This window comes from Nothobranchius furzeri, chromosome 4 (genome assembly GCF_043380555.1).
Source record: "Nothobranchius furzeri strain GRZ-AD chromosome 4, NfurGRZ-RIMD1, whole genome shotgun sequence".
NCBI classification, from domain to species: Eukaryota; Metazoa; Chordata; class Actinopteri; order Cyprinodontiformes; family Nothobranchiidae; genus Nothobranchius; species Nothobranchius furzeri.
Window position 1 is genome coordinate 86,732,100 of NC_091744.1, and position 17,033 is coordinate 86,749,132.

Here is a 17,033-nt window from a genome sequence, read left to right on the forward strand (position 1 = left end):
GGCCGTGTAGCTGTGATTGTGGTGTTACTGTTAACCTGTTAAACATCTTTCATTTACTCGTTTCCACCTCTGACGGAAGGATTCAGTGAGCCAGACTTTAAGCACCACTGCAGCATCGTTGCAGCTTACATCCTCAGTCTCCTGCTTATCGTGTATTTCAGTTGATGATTGCTCACTCAGACTCTCTAGAACGATGATTAAACCCCTAAATCACCCAACTTCCTCTCCCCTCTCATCCTCCTATCCATCTTTGTCCTGCTCAGACCTGATGTACGTGCTGTGGATGTTCCTGGTGTCTCTGGCCTGGAACTGGAACGTCTGGTTCATCCCAGTTCGCTGGGCCTTCCCCTACCAAACCCCAGATAATCTTTACTACTGGCTTCTGATCGACTACCTGTGTGACCTCATTTACATCCTGGACATCTCCGTCTTCCAGCCACGCCTGCAGTTTGTCCAAGGGGGAGACATAGTGGTGAGGGAAAGTCATATGGAAACATCAAGAAATGCGTGAAGGAAACAACTCACCTGAATCAATAAATGTTTTTTTTTATTCCCATCAGTGTGACAAAAAACTAATGAGAAATAATTACATGAAAACCAACCGCTTCAAGGTGAATATTTATAGAGATTATTAAGTGTCTATTTTGCTCTCCGTACACTGATTTTTGGATCCATTTTCAGTTTGATGTAGCCAGCCTTGTTCCTTTGGAGCTGTTTTACTTCAAAACTGGGATCAACCCTCTGCTTCGTTTACCGAGACTGTTAAAGGTGAGGTTAATCTGCTAATCTGCATTTAATCCGCTCCGACAACCCATCAGTCATTCAACTGGCAGGTCAGCCACGTGTTAAAGCACATTTCAGTCCCCATATCTTAACAAAGCATGCATGAAACTTAACTAAAAACCAAAAAATGCTAAACTAAAAAATCTTATAAAAAGTCACTGTTTAACCCTCCCACTGTCCTACTGGGTGACCCCGCGAGGAAAGGTGACCCCGCGAGGAAAGGTGACCCTGCGAGGAAAGGTGACCCCGCGAGGAAAGGTGACCACTGAGCAGGATGGTTTATCCCTTGGGTCCACGAGGCGGGGGTGAGGTGTGAGCACCACCTCACCCCCGCCTCGTGGACCCAAGCGGGGTCACCCATTAGGACAGTGGGAGGGTTAAATAAAAATGATATCATTGTCATCTTATGTACATGTAATTTTACATTATTGTGTCATAAACCTCTATTGTTCCAAATGAGTTTAAAAATGATTAATGCTTTCATCCTACTGAGAAGATCTCAGGGTTAACATCTTTGACTGTAATCCACTCGTGTAACAGTTTAAAAGTAAACGTGTCAAATTCTGTTTTAGTCTTAAATGTTTTTGACCCTTTACTGAACTAAAAAAAAAAACATTTTCACACTTTTGCAGATTAACTCCTTCTTTGAGTTCAATGAGCGTCTGGAAGCCATCTTGACCAAAGCCTACATTTACAGGTCAGCTCTTACTTAAAGAGCAAGTCACCCCCTACAAGAAACTTACTTCACTCCCACTTCATGTTTGAAAAATGCAACAAATGCTGTTGCTTGGCAGACCGAGAGGGCGGAGCCGCTAACAAATACACACACACATAGGCTCACAATGGCATTATGACATCGTAATATACCAGATGACATCATAGCATACCTCTTAGCCAATAGCGGTGGCAGATTTAAATTCAAATACAGTGCAGAATTTTTCCCTGACGACGGTGCAACACTGACAGTTTTAGGCAGAATATTTTAATTTTAACCAAGATGCAATGAACTGCCAAATTATTGACTACACGTGTCTGTAGCATGATTAGACACTCCTTTATATAGTTTTATCAGCAAAAAAATGTGATTTGGGGGTGACTTGCTCTTTAAGGAGCAAGTCGCCCCCTACCAGAGCATTACTCCACTCCCACTTCCTGTTTGAAAAATGCAACAAATTCTGTTGCCTAGCAGACCGAGAGGGCGGAGCCACTAACAAATACACACACACACGACATTGTGACATCATATGGTACCAGCTAACGTTCTAGGGTACCTCTTAGCCAATAGCGACGGCAGATTTAAATTCAAATGCAGTGCAGAGTTTTTACCTGACAACGGCGCAACACTGACAGTTTTAGGCAGAAAATTCTAATTTGAACTAAAATGCACTAAAGTGCAAAACTATTGACTACACGTGTCTGCAGCACGATTAGACACTCGTTTATATAGTTTATCAGGAAAAAAGTTGATTTGGGGGTGACTTGCTCTTTAAATATTATTCAAGCAATATTAAACAGTTTCCAGCATCACTGCCCTGCTGGTTGAAAGTGGAATTACAGCTGCCATACCTTGCAGCAGCCTGCTGTAGCTAGCACTAGCAACGAGCTAACACTAGCATGAGCCAAGTGTTACTAAAAACGCCACCAATCAAAAACTATTATTACTTACAAGTCTAGTAGCAACAAAGCCAGGCCACCACCAGTCCATGATGTCATAGCCTCCTTTAGCTTCGTCAAACTACCCGATGTTCAGGCTGGTTTAGCTTTTTGCATCGCATCCGAAGACGTCACTCTGTTACATTTACTTCCAGGCTCCGCCATCTTCTTGTGTTTTGTATTGACAAGCTAACTAACTGCTAGCCTTTTATTAGCTACCGGCAAGGAAAGTGGCTAGCAGCCGTTAAGCAGCGCCCCCTAGAAGGCCTACCCAGAAATATGAAGTGCTGATTTTGTTCAGCTGAGAGATGCAGAGTGCTGTTAACTATGAAACTGGTCACTTTTGTAACTCAACAATCTCTGAGATCGAGGTTAAAGCTCTAGTTTAAAGTTTAAAAACTTTAAAAGTACCATTCAAACACCATTTTTATTATTCAGGGTGATCCGTACCACCTCTTATCTTCTCTACTGTCTTCACTGCAACGCCTGCCTCTACCACTGGACCTCTGCCTACATCGGACTGGGATCTACCCAGTGGGTCTACAACGGTGAAGGGAACAGGTCGGCGCCTCGACCAAAAACAGAAATCAAAGTGTTTAAAAGAAGTTTCAAGCTGTCGTTCACCTCCTCTGCTCCTCTCCTCAGTTACATTCGATGTTACTACTTTGCGGTGAAAACGCTGATCACCATCGGAGGCCTGCCTCACCCCACCACCCTGTCTGAGATCATCTTCCAGCTCATCAACTACTTTGTTGGAGTTTTTGCCTTCTCTATCATGATTGGACAGGTAGATGTAAACGTCTAACTTCACATTTAAATCATAGAATCAGTTCCTGTGAATCATCTGAAACAATCATTTGCTCCTCAGATGCGTGACGTTGTTGGTGCCGCCACGGCGGGCCAGACCTACTACCGCACCTGTATGGACAACACCATCAGATACATGACGTCCTACCGCATCCCAAGGGACGTCCAGTACAGAGTCAAAACCTGGTACAACTACACCTGGCAGTCTCAAGGCATGCTGGGTGAGGTTAGGTGATTGTTTTCCCGTGTTTGTATTGAACAGGTGTGACATCTCAGTTTATTTTACCTTTAAACCAGATGAGCAGGAACTTCTGACCCAGCTGCCTGATAAAATGCGTCTGGACATCGCTGTAGATGTCAACTACTCCATCGTGAGCAAAGTCCCTCTGTTTCAGGTGATAACCCGATTAATGGCTGCTGAACACGAAGCAACAAAGCAAGAATAAAAAGCAGACTGAGAAACGATTTTGTGGACTTTCCTGACAGGGTTGTGACAGACAGATGATTTTCGACATGCTGAAAAGTCTGCATTCTGTCGTCTACCTGCCTGGTGATTATGTCTGCAAAAAGGTATGCTGTGTTTGTGCAAGAGCTCGGTTGTTGACGCATCCTTGTTGCAGCTCTCAGGTCCATCTTTTGGGCCATTCCCATCTGTACCGGGTCGGCCCGGGCCGGGTAGCGTATCTGGGTGGTCTGGTATTTTTCCGGGCCAACCAAGGCTCATTCTCAGCCCTCTTCTCGAGGGGGTCTGCTTCAGGCCGACCAAGGCCAACACACTCACTGCTGACAGCAAATTCACACCTTCCATTAGAGCAAGCCTCTGATTGGTGGGTAGAATCAGCCCACATGGGCTTAAGGCAAGGATGTGTGGAATCAACCGGGCCAGGCTGGGGCCGACTGGGCTACCCGGCCTGGTACAGATGGGAATGGCCCATAAGTACCTACATGTCCTGTTTGTTTGCTTTTCAACTTCATCGTCTGCCTTTAACTTTTGATTTTTGCAGGATGAGGTTGGTCGGGAGATGTACATCATAAAAGCAGGAGAGGTGCAGGTGGTTGGAGGACCTGATGATAGGACAGTGTTCGCCACTCTCAGAGCAGGATCCGTCTTTGGGGAGATAAGGTGAACGGATAGAAAGCATCCTTTAAAGTTTCAAACTTGTTTCACATCATCAGGTTATAGAGTTAAATAATAAATAAATATAGGCCAAGATCTACCACACCAGCCAAGACCCAAGGTGCTCCTGAGACGGTCCGCCACGTGGCTGCAGGGTGGGAGATGCTGGCAGGGAAAGCTCACGTGGAACGCCACAACCAGGTTCCCGTGTGCAGGAACATCTGTGCAGAGCACGGACGGGAAGCCCCAAGGTCAAAGTGGGAAACACCCCTAAGGTGGTTGAGAACAAGAGAGCCAAGCTCCTGAGGGACTTCCTGATCCAGACTGAGGAAACGGTGATGGTGAACCAAGCGGACATTATGGTGGTGGACAGAGGACAGCTGTTGACCTCTCAGAAACTTGGGGAGGGAGTCATGCCCCCTCCCCGACCCCTTTCAGAGTAATCACACAGTCACGAGTGGGATATGAACCAGTAGCTGCACCGCTGGCGACTTACGAACATGAACGATCCTACCAGTACGTGTTCTGGTGGCCCTTTCCAACTCGTCTACTTTAGTTTTTGGACTTAAAATGTGGATTAGTTTTAACAGGGATTTGAACCCACATCCTCCAGACTAAAGGTAACACGTCTAGCAGGCTGAGCGACGCAGGTAGACACTACTGAGTTGTTTTTAAGCTTCTGTACACTGAACCACACAAGCAGACAGCAACAACACACGTTCAGAGCCTTCAGTTGGAATAATTCCCTCAAAGAACACATCCTCCTGGTCCTGAACACTGAACTCCAACTCAACGCCGTACAGACGGAGCCGTACTGTCCCTCTAGCTGTTATTAAACTATTCATTAGAGCTCGGATTGAACCCTGAATCTTCCACACGCCACCCCAGTGCCTCGCAGACTGAGCTGCCAGACTCGGACTCTAAAACCGGAATATTCTGAATTAGAAGTTTTGGACTCCTGCAGAAAATTTCAAGCTTTTTCCAAGACTCACTCTGAGCATTCGGCTCTCTGCTCTCCTCATATCTTCCTCTGGCGCTCTAGCGTACAAGTCCTAGTGGACATTTTTATCGGCGTTCTTCAGTAACTTTGGCCTTTGATTCTCGTTTCATGTTTTTCTAGATTTTGAATAAAAACACGTCTAACTGCTGGATTTGAACCTCCGTATCGTAGCCTCGCCGAAGCCAACTGTCCTTTGGGGACGTACGACTAAAGTGGAGTTGAGATGAAGACACCTCCACTCAGATGAACTCCAGTCCTCCTCACGGCCTCCGGCTGAAACTCATTTTTGCTTTTGAGCTGCCTCAGTGCGGCCGCTCCGTTTGCGTTCCCTGCCGGCGTCCTACACCCTGCAGTTATGTGGAGGATTGTCTCAAGGGCCTCTTTGCATGGCCTACACCTTGGGTGCTGTCGGGTTTGAACCTACGTACACGTTTTGGACAAACGTCCCCTGCCTCTGCTGCTGCTGGTGGTTGGAGGGACCGGCGGCTTGTAGCTGGCCACCATCGGTGTGTGAATGATTGAATGATGCACAGCTCTTTGTGCTCCTCTGACCTAGAGAACAGCTGTGAAAATGCAGATTATTTTCCATTAAGTGTTTGTGTGGTTGTGACTCGTTAACTTACCATGCCAGAGACAAACGTCTGTTTTGATCCTCAGTTTGCTCGCGGTGGGCGGGGTAAACCGACGCACGGCCAATGTGATCGCTCATGGATTTGCAAATCTGTTCATCCTGGACAAAAAAGACCTGAATGAGATCTTGGTCCACTACCCCGAGTCTATGAAAGTCCTCCGCAAGAAGGCCAGGTTGGACACACTGAAACATGAAAAACGAACCATCACACATTCTGCTCTTCAGGTCCTTTATTAGTGCACTTAGATTGTCTCCACATTTGGTGTTGATGATATGGTTGATCCTTTCTAAACGGCAGGAAAATGTTAAACAAGGGAAAGAAGGCCGAACCCAAAGAAGAGGCCAAAGAGGCGCCTCGGGCTCCAGCAGCACCTCTCAAGCCAGAGACTCCCAAACTGCTCAGAGCGGCTCTCGAAATGACCGAGAGATCAACCGGACTCAGAGGAGTTCTGGCCAAAGTCAAGGAGAGAACCAACAAGTCGAGCATCTCGCTGCAGGTAAATCCATGTTTGTGCCCGTGCAACTGAACTGGTGCCTTATGTCCTCGTTGTGTAAGCATTCACCGTTTCTCTCCAGTCTGACAGGCTTCACTGGGCCATTCCCATCTGTACCGGGTCGGCCCGGGCCGGGTAGCGAAGGTTGTTTACATATCTGGGTGGTCTGGTACTTTTCCGGGCCAACCAAGGCTCATTCTCAGCCCTCTTCTCGAGGGGGTCTGCTTCAGGCCGACCAGGGCCAACACACCCACTGCTGACAGCAAATTCACACCTTCCATTAGAGCAAGCCTCTGATTGGTGGGTAGAATCAGCCCACATGGGCTTAAGGCAAGGATGTGTGGAATCAACCGGGCCAGGCTGGGGCCGACTGGGCTACCCGGCCCGGGCCGACCCGGTACAGATGGGAATGGCCCATAAGGTCAGATCACACATGAACTATTCAACCAAACCCTGAACTCTTTGCATGATGTATCTGTGGACGTTTCTGCTTGTGAGCTTTAATCTTGTCGACTTACTCAGTTTGTTGTCTCAAAACTCTGGCCTGCAAATTCCTTATCAGCTGCAGATGAGCCTGAAGGCTCCTCGGACTCTTACAGATGATCGCATTCAGAAAACAACTTATTTCCTCGTTTTTCTTCCAGACATCTGTGTCCTTGTCGGGTCGCCCCTCATCTCCAGGAGCCAGCTCCAACCCTGACAAAGAAATGGACACATTGTCATCAGCCAGCTCCACATCTCACCGCAACTCCGAAAGACCTCCGCCTGCACGCTTTCACCGTGTCACAATCGAGAAGGAGGACGTCAGTGAAAGCGAGTGGGATGAAGGTGAAACGAGAAGGTGAAGGTTTGAGGAAAGAAGCGGGTCTGGCTGTTGATCCTGGGACAGTGGACCTAAGAGATGGAAATGATCAACTAATCAGAGGAGGCGTTGTAAGAAAGCGGGAGGTGTAAAGTACTGCCCATCAGCCATTCTTTAAAGGTCTTGTCTTCCTGCATCATTCAAAATGATTTTGTTGTTGTTGTTTACATGTTTACAGATGATTTTGTTATTCTAAAACAATATTTTGCCTTAAAGATTGTTGATTTTAAAAATGGAGTTTAACAATAATCTTGTACGTTCTGTTATATCTTAGTCTGTAGCTAAAGAGCAAGTCACCCCCTACCAGAGTCTTACTCCACTCCCACTTCCTGTTTGAAAAATGCAACAAATACTGTTGCCTAGCAGACCGAGAGGGCGGAGCCACTAACAAATACACACACACAGGCTCACAACGACATTGTGACATCATATGGTACCAGCTAACGTTCTAGGGTACCTCTTAGCCAATAGCGATGGCAGATTTAAATTCAATTGCAGTGCAGAGTTTTTACCAGACAACGGCACAACACTGACAGTTTTAGGCAGAACATTAAAAGTTTAACTAAAATTCACTAAAGTGCAAAACTGTTGACTACACGTGTCTGCAGCACGATTAGACACACGTTTATATTGTTTATCAGAAAAAAAGTAGATTTGGGGGTGACTTGCTCTTTAATGAATGTTGTCAGGTGAGTTTAAGACAATTTTTTACTTTCATTTCCACTGTTTTGCTTTGATCTTTGTAAGTCCACAAATGGCGACCACCACCTAACCCCTGCATGAAAACCCACGCGTTAAAACCTTTAGTCTGAATATTGTTTCAAAACTTTTTAGCCATTTTTAATCCTAGTGCAACAAGTCGTGTAACGACATATCTATGTTTGTTAATGATTTAGTTTCATGGTTTATTTGTACAAATGTATATCGACATTTTATAACATTTTAGATTAAAAACAGTTTTACCTCTAATGTAAAGCCTCTGGCGACATGTAAAAGCACAAATGCTACATTTTAAAGTCGTCCTTTAGATGACTGTGTGGTGTTTGATCGCTGATGTTTTCCTTTTTCTACATATGTAAATGCATATAATGCTGCAGATGTCCCAAACTTAAACGTTGCATCATTCGGACTGCCAGCATCCCACAGAAAGAAATAAACATTCAGAATTACTGAGGCTTTTGGAGCAAAATGGTAATTTTGTAAATGTTGTTGATCTTGTTTTAGGAGCTGGAGCATAATTACTTGGCAACTTTTTCATATATTAAAATATATTTGTTGAACCAGTAAAACAACCCTTTACAGCAGGGCTATTCAATACCGGGCCTCGAGCACGTTGGCTTTAACCCTGCTTCATTTCAGGTGATTAACAGGCTTCTGCAGAGCCTGATGAGCTGCTGCACAGGTGATTCAACCACTGAAACAAGTGTGTTGGTGTAGAGAAACCACTAAAGTGTGCTGAATACCGGCCCTGGAGTTCCAGAATGGAAAAACCCTGCTTTGGGGGGTTAATGAAATGTCACTCAGACCCCACTGCCCTCTGTTGCCAGAATACCACATTTGCAACTTCAGAGTTGCAGGGCGACTCCCTGCTGGTGGAGGGAGCCTTGGAGTGGAGTTGACATGGTGGAGCTGCAGTCTGCTTCCAGCACATTTTCTGCATGTTTTAGATCCTGAACCAAGCTGATTTCTTTCATTTAGTGATGAATCGCTCCAGTAGACACTAATGAAGGCTGAGGAGACATTTCAGCTGTTAGATTACGGTGTTAAAGAGACAATGTGTAGTTTTTACCATGAATTTCTGGAAGTATCCATCAAAATGTTGTTGAAATAAACTTAAATTATGTCTAGTTGTTGAAAATATTGGAGGCTTTGCAACCTATCATCTTAAAAATCAGGGATAAAATACATGGGAGCGGATCCAATTCTCTGGGTGAAGCCATATTAGATGCCATGTTTCCTTCTACGGGAGCCCATGAGGACAAAATGCATTTACTAATTTGTAAAAACTGGTTACAAAACTTTCATCACGTTGTTGTTTTACACTTTTACCTCTTCACTTGTCATCAGTGATGAAAGGGAGGCTGATGTGCTTGTAATTAGCTAAAGTTTGCACTCCCCAGGGCTTTTTGACCCTAATGGACATCCGTTGGTAAGTTTTTACTCCAACACAAAAATACTGCTTGATTGCAACGATTTAGGTACTGCCCCTATTGCCAGGAAAATACACACTGTCACTTTAAAAAGACAAACGCACAGGAGATACGTTTCACCTTTGCTTTGACCTCAGTTAACTAATAATGGACACTGGGGGGTGTTAAAAGCAAGCAAAACAGCTTAGCATCTCTCAGACACAAACAACAAACCACAGGAAACACATCAGACTGGAGAGGAAAGATGCTTTCTCACAGGTGTATTCTAAATTAGGAACAAAGTGGTTCGAGGTTTAAACAGACTTTTGCTCAATATGCTGTTAATCTTTCAGTGTCACACCAAGGCTTTCATAAAAAGGTTTTATCGTGCATGGAGACCACAATAACGGTAAAGCAAAACCCAACAAAACTACAGGTCAGGCCATGAGCCATGCAGGGAGAAGCGTGCTGCAGAGAATATTGGGCACTGTCATGATGAGTGGGATTATTTTAGATTTTAAATCAATCGGTTCAGATATTATTTAGGGAAAATGCCTAAATAGATCACAGTTGCATTGTCAGGTTTATTTTCATCTTGTGCTCTGATTAAATAAAAAAAACATAATGTCCAGTTTTGAGTGCATTAAAGGCCAAATATGTTGTGTTGTTTGTAATAAACACAACAAAATGCCAGATTTTACTTCACTTGGTTCAAAATCAAAAATACTTCAGTAATCCCAGAGGATTGTAACTCATTCTTCAAACTAATAATAAAAACAATAATAATCATCTCATGCTCTATTTATTATAGTATTAATATTAATTGCATTCATTTTTCTAAATTTATCCTACTTTTTAAAGATGTGTATTATGAGTGGTACGTCTTCTATTTTATTTAAATGAATAAGAAAGAGGGGTTTCTTGTAAAATTCACCTGCAGAGGGCTTTAAGTTTTGTTACTTAAAGGGGCATTATGGATGTTTGACAGCCAAAACATGTATAGAAATAATAAATGTCTTCTTCATACGTTCTCCTGCAATGCCCTGGTCCTGTAGGATGAGCCCTGGCATTTTTACTGTGATTGCCTGTTTTTCTGTAAAATCACAGAAAAAGAGAGATGCTCGGGTCGAGCAGGCTGCTTCATGCGCGTTCACGCTCAGGCATCGCCCGTAGCATTTGCTATCCGTAGCTTTAGCAGCAGAGAGAGAGGCAGTGCCACTTTGTCGCTGTTCCTAACGCCTAGTGACAAAGCTAGCTACATTTCTGAGGACCCTTAGCTACTTTCTGTACAACTTTCTTCTAGATATTTCCTGCTAATTAGCAACAAAATAGCCATTTTCACTCCGAACCGTTCTTTGAACGTTGTTTCAGCTGTCATCAAGGATATAAATGCTACAGATACTAAAGACGTTACTGGCGCCTCACCTAGTAAGACGTCTGACTCTCACGCAGAAGACGTGGGTTTGATTCTGGATGAGAACATAGTTTATTTAGTTTATTTTTTACATTAATGGTATATTTTTTACAGTAAGATGCCCAAATTTTTATTTGAGACTCACCGAACGGCATTGAATTCACAGATAAAAAAGATGTGGGTTCAACTTTCATTTTGGAACAATTTTTCAAGCAAGGGAAGGGAATGATCTGAGCATGCAGGAGGACTGACCCATCATAAACCTTTGTCGGCTGTGCTGAAGAGAAAGGTACAGAACCACATTATTTAATTAATTAGCTGTGCGTTCTCCTGTCCTCCGGGCCACACACACACACACACACGGAGCTGACGCTCTCCGCTGTTATTTTCGTTAAGGAGTGTGCACGTACAGCATGCGCACCTCGTGCACGAGCCTACTATTGAAGCTGCCGTTACGCTTTTGGCCTGAGGGGGCGATCACGAGCATAACGACGTTCTGCTGAGCTGTGGTGGCCTCATGGAGGGGGCCATCGTCTGGCACACTGCTGCTAACCACTAAAACATTCTCCCTCTCCTGATAATAACTTTTTGCTTTCCTTGACGTTGGATGTGCTACTACTAGTTTACCCGTTTAATTATAGATCCACTAGGATAAATACAATAAAGTTTATCTCTCACCAAATAGAATATTTACTAAGAAATCACAATAGAACTATAGACACATTACTTGTCTTTGTGCATGTGTGTGTGTGTGTGTGCGTGCGTGCGTGCGTGCGTGCGTGCGTGCGTGCGTGCGTGCGTGCGTGTGTGTGTGTGTGTGTGTGTGTGTGTGTGTGTGTGTGTGTGTGTGTGTGTGTGTGTGTGTGTGTGTGTGTGTGTGTGTGTGTGTGTGTGTGTGCTCTGTCTTCTCCATCCCCAGTGAGTCGTGGAGGATGGCTGCTTATACTGAGCCGGGATTCTCTGGAGGTTTCTTCCTGTTAAAAGGGAGTTTTCCTCTCCACTGTCGCTATATGCTTGCTTATGATGATTGCTGTATAGTCACTGACACTAGTCAGTGACTTGATGCAATTTGCTGGGTTCCTTATATAGGAAACATTATTTCTGATTGGCTTAATGAACTGACCTGAATAGGAATGTTTATTATGTGAAGTGCCTTGAGACGACTCTTGTCGTGATTTGGCGCTTTATAAATAAACTTGAATTGAATTGAATAAAAATTCAAAACTCCGTAAAGTCCCTTTAGGCTCATAAACTCAAAGGGACGAACAACTTAGCAAAACCCAGTTTAATCAAACTTATGAGTTCAATAAATAAACGAATGGAGGTTGATCTAAAAGGCTTCAGGAAACAGATCAAAGTCACTTTGCTTCTCTGTGGGTTAAAGCAGGGACATTCTTCCCACGAGCGTCACTTGTCACAACAACCAATCAGAGAAGAGCGCCTCTCACGCCCCGCCCCTGACATCTCAGCGGTCAGCTGATCCATCGGAGGTCAGCCTGCTAGCGGAAGTGAGTCTTCAGGGTGAAAAGCGGCGGTTATTAGAAGATAACAGCTCTTCAGTCGCGTCCAGAGGCCAGAAATGGTTTATTTTAATAACGAAGACGAGATGAGAGCGGAGGTTTGTTGTTGGTAGGGATTAGCATCGAAGCCACGGGATTTAACTAGGACATCATCTCGAGATGGATTGGGATTCATAGTTTCTGACTTCTTTGAGATGGATGACAGCGATGGAGAAGACTGTAGAGAACCCCCCGAGCTGCCTCTGGAGGCGAGTTCATCTTTCTTCTATTAAATAGTGAAAATAGCAGCATGTGAATAAATCCCCATCTCACCCTCCGCGGGTGCTCTCATCCTGCCAGGCTCGGGTCCTCTACAGAGACCTGGGAGCTGGAGGCTTCTGCAGCATCTCAGCTGTTCCCAGAGCTGCGCTTTTCTGGAATCAGATGTTTCTCCTGAGATCTGCTTCAGCCACTCCTCCAGTCTGGGGGTCAGATGGTAAACAGGCTGTTTTCATCGCTACACCAGAGGACTCCACAGAGCTGCACACTACAGTCATTCACGGTTTCACTCACTGTTGGTGAAAACCATCAGCCACGTGTCCCTTCTTCAGAGGCAGGAGAAGCGTCTCACCCAAAGAGTAACGTGTCTGTAGGTTAAAACCCAACAGTTACACCGTACCAGACCCAAGGTGCTCCTGAGACGGTCCACCACGCAGCTGCAGGTGGGAGATGCTGGCAGGGAAAGCTCACATGGAACGCCGCTACCAGGTGGCAGGCATCGTGTGCAGGAACATCTGTGTAGAGTACGGACGGGAAGCCCCAAGGTCAAAGTGGGAAACCCTCCTAAGGTGGTTGAGAACGAAGCAGAGGAAGATCCCAGGAGAAACATCAGACACCTCAGCTTAGATACTGCAGAACCTCTCAGGCCCCTCAGAGGACCCGAGCCTGGAAGGATGAGACCACCTGAGGAGGGTGAGACGAGAATATTAAAAAATACATAAACTGGATATTATAAAATGGTCAAATTAATATAAACATGACATTATGGCGCTGTATCTTTGTCGTTGCCTGTAGGTTTTAGTCTACATCCTGAGTTTTCTTGAGGCTGCAGACAGGAGGGAAGCCTCGCTGGTCTGCCGTCGCTGGTTTGACGCCAGCCAGGACCTGCGCTTTCAGGCAATCTACTCTAGGACACCGATATGTTGGCTTTCTCTAAATAATGCTGCCTTTACATCGTCTTCACGTCTCTGTCTTTGTGCAGAAGAATGTGACCTTCAGTTTTCCAGGTTCAGGCGCTTCCCTGGAGCTGATCCGAGGTCTGTCCAGAAAGTCCCGCCTCAGCCTGAAGATCAGCCAGCTCGATGGCTTCAGTGTGTCCAGATCACTCCTTCTGGAGGTGCAGTGTGCCGTTAACGTTCACACACACACACATCTGGTAAAGTCAGCTGTTTTTTGTCTGCACACCCACAAAACCTGGAAGAATAACTTCACCAAAGAAAACGGTTTGACCGTCTGCTTGCAGGCCGGAGCACAGACATGTTGGGTTTGGACATTAACTGGAACCGGTGTGATGTGAAGTAAAACAATAAAAGGCTGCAGCAATGCAAACACTACAGACAGGGGCACCATTGTCCAGTCTGCAATTCATTACAATCACGTGTGCCCTTTGAACAGGAAGTTGCAGAGGTGGAATGAAGGAAAATGCTTATTATCAAGTTGAGAACCCGGAAAGAGCTGGATAAAGTGTGTTTGGTGTGCCTTGCTCCCTCAGGTGGGGGAGCATCTGGGCTCCAGGGTGGAGAGCCTGGCGCTGCCTGGTAGCAGCATAACAGAGGCCTCCCTGCTGGCTCTCCTCCCTCGCCTCACCTCTCTTCGGAGGTTGGACCTCAGAGGCCTGGACAGTCTCTTCATGTCGGGAGCGTTTCTGTCCAGGGAGGAGCACCGAGTGCAGGTGAGGTTGTGGGTGTGACCGGGGGATGATGACATCTGTTAAATGAATCAACGTGAACCCTTAACATTTTATTGTTTTCCAGCTTGTATTAAAAGTCCATGTTTGTGTTGCAGGTCCGGTCCGCTTTGATCGGTCTGGAGGAGCTTGATCTGTCAGACCTTCGATACCTCTCCGACCTCACCTTCAGCCGGCTCACAGGGTGCACCCCGCACCTCCGCCGGCTGTCACTCGCTGGCTGCCACATCGCTTTCGAGTTTGACCCGTATCGAGGCTGCCCGGTTGGCGCCGCGGAGGATTCCTCTGCGCTCCTGTCCCTTAGAAACCTGAAGAAGCTGCTAACTGAGCAGAAATCCACTCTGGTAGCGCTGGACATCAGCAGGACCTCCATCACTCCGGAGTCACTGCGCACCATCACGCAGGTCAGATTCAGAATCACCAGCTCGCCTCAGCTGCTTTACGCAGGCTCAGATTTAAACGGCGTGACTTTTTCAGGTTCAGGGTTTGGTGTTGGAGGAACTGTGCCTTCAGGGCTGCAAAGAGCTAACCGACTACTCAGTGGAGATCCTTGTGAAGCACCAGCCGAGCCTCCTGAAACTGGACATCAGCGGCTGCACCGGGCTGACCAGCAGGTCGGTGGAGGCTGTGGCGCGGGGCCTGAACTCTCTGAGGCGCTTCTCTTTGTCTCGTGATTGGAGGATCACGGAGAAAGGTTACGAACCTGTTTAGAAATAAAGCACAAAGCTACTCTCTGTGCTCATCGTTGCCCCGTTCCCTCTAACGTGTGCACAGGCCTCGCCGAGCTGCTGTTGGTACCGTCCCTCAGGTCCCTGGATCTGTCAGAGTGTCCACACATCAGTGGATCAGAGATGGTGAAAGGCTTAAAGAGGCCCGGTTCTGCCCGAGCAAAGCTGGAGAGCCTCAACCTGAAGAGCTGCACCTACATCAGGGTCAGTCGGCGTCTCCGTTCTGAGTGTGTGTGATTAACAGGAAAATCACCCGCCTCTGTCCCTCTTCTAGGATCTTGCAGTTTTCTCGCTCGCTCAGCTTCTTGGGGATTTTCTCCGCGAGTTGGATCTGACATCGTGTGTCAACGTGACTGACCTGTCCGTGTGTGCTATCGCCACCTACCTGCAGAAGCTGGTAGTCCTACGACTCGGCTGGTGTAAAGAAATCAGCGACTGGGGTCTGCTTGGGATGATGCAGAACGCCCGGTGTGAGCCTGGCGATGAGGCGGTGAGAACCACAGCTTCACGCACATAAACAAAGACATGACTAATACCCCCCCCACCCCCCCCACCCCCACAGGGAGACAAGGGTCCCAGGTTCACTCGGACGTTCGGGAACATGGGCTTCTTCAAGCCTCCACGAATGCCTTTTGAGGAGCAACCCAAACTGGTGACACAGCACGACCTGCAGCAGTCCCAACAAGCCGGAACGTCGCTCTTGGCTCTCAGAAGGCTGCAGGAGCTGGACCTGTCTGCCTGCACCAAACTCACCGACAGCAGCGTCGCTCAGGTAGGAGGCTGAGCCGGGACGGTTACGGGGGGGCGGTCCTGGACGGCCATTTGTCAGCGTAGCCCGGCTCTTAACAGCTGATTTTAATCAGCAGCTGATTCACGACCTGCTGAACAGGTCATTCAACCAGGTGTGCTGGAGCAGGGAAACAACAACAACAAGCTTTCAGCATCAAAATCCACATGCTTCAGTTTTCTTTTGTAAAACTAAAGTTTCCAGAGTCTTTTTTGCTCAAGTTGATGAAAAATGACCAAACTTTCCAGTCCAGCACCTCGTAGCTTTATCTGAACGTTCTCCCTTCTCTTCAGGTGGTGCGTCACCCAGACCTCCAGCGTCTGTCTCTCTCCATGCTGCCAGAGATCACCGATGCCAGCCTGGCCTCTGTTGGCTGGCACTGCCGCAGCCTTACCAGCCTGGCCCTCAGCCACTGCCCGGGCATCAGCGACCGCGGGGTGGCACAGGCGGTGCCCCACCTCCAGCGGCTGCAGCACCTCTACCTGTCCTGCTGTAACAAAGTCACTGACAGGTAGGCGGCGCCACCAGCTGCACCAGGTAGCTCCGATCAGAACATAAATAAAAGTTCTCGTCTTTGAACCCTGCAGGTCCTTGTTCCTTCTGATGCAACACTGCAAGCGTCTGAAGACTGTGGACATCTCAGGGTGCAAAAACATTTCTGTAACAGCAGTAGATCTCCTCCAGTCGCAGCTGCCGTTTTTGGAAAACAAGCATAAATTCATAGGCGGGCTTGATCAGGCGTTCATGACTGACTGACTGTGCTGTTGATGCTTGTTGCACGTTTGAGCTCCAGAACTGAAAGTGTGATTCCTATATCTGCTGTTCTTTCCGGCTGGCGCGGTTCTGAAAAAGGCTTTAAAGTGAAACGTGACGCGTCACCAGCGCGGGCACGGGTCACACACATCGTGTGTTTAAAGCTGCTGAAACACCGATGAAAGATTGCTCGTTATATTCAGATGTTTTGCTAAAATCTGAGTTTTTTCTGTAAGATTCACAAAACATTAAAGTGATTCAACAGCAGAAGGATTAAAACACGTTGTGCGTCTGAACGCATCACTGCTAGCACTGAAACTGACATGCAATCCATGCTGGACCGTATTAAACACATGCTCAAATATTTATGTGGGGCGACGGTGGTAATCGGAAGGTTGCAGGTTCGAGCC

General features: G+C 46.6%; 2 protein-coding genes across 3 annotated transcripts in view; both read left to right on the forward strand.

Annotated features, from left to right (window-relative positions):
* LOC107389315 (cyclic nucleotide-gated channel beta-1) overlaps window positions 1–10,265 on the forward strand; it is a 27,203-nt gene extending 16,938 nt beyond the window's left edge. The window contains 13 exon segments of the mRNA XM_054733471.2: window positions 264–472; window positions 561–611; window positions 682–768; window positions 1,416–1,480; window positions 2,875–2,997; window positions 3,082–3,223; window positions 3,305–3,464; window positions 3,541–3,638; window positions 3,730–3,813; window positions 4,248–4,366; window positions 6,018–6,164; window positions 6,290–6,488; window positions 7,130–10,265. Coding sequence (XP_054589446.2) covers window positions 264–472; window positions 561–611; window positions 682–768; window positions 1,416–1,480; window positions 2,875–2,997; window positions 3,082–3,223; window positions 3,305–3,464; window positions 3,541–3,638; window positions 3,730–3,813; window positions 4,248–4,366; window positions 6,018–6,164; window positions 6,290–6,488; window positions 7,130–7,330 — 1,685 coding nt within the window. The 3' untranslated portion in view covers window positions 7,331–10,265.
* A 2,115-nt stretch (window positions 10,266–12,380) lies between these two features.
* fbxl9 (F-box and leucine rich repeat protein) lies at window positions 12,381–16,893 on the forward strand. Of its 2 annotated transcripts, XM_015965395.3 has the most exons (11): window positions 12,381–12,658; window positions 13,464–13,565; window positions 13,651–13,785; window positions 14,161–14,340; window positions 14,454–14,759; window positions 14,833–15,049; window positions 15,130–15,287; window positions 15,358–15,573; window positions 15,646–15,855; window positions 16,164–16,381; window positions 16,458–16,893. In XM_015965395.3, exons 1-11 carry the CDS (start codon window positions 12,605–12,607, stop codon window positions 16,624–16,626), a joined length of 1,965 nt encoding a protein of 654 aa, XP_015820881.3. In that variant the 5' UTR covers window positions 12,381–12,604; the 3' UTR covers window positions 16,627–16,893. The 2 variants fall into 2 exon arrangements, with proteins under 2 accessions (XP_015820881.3, XP_015820882.3); XM_015965396.3 differs by lacking the exon at window positions 13,464–13,565.
* The last annotated feature ends 140 nt before the right edge of the window (window positions 16,894–17,033 follow it).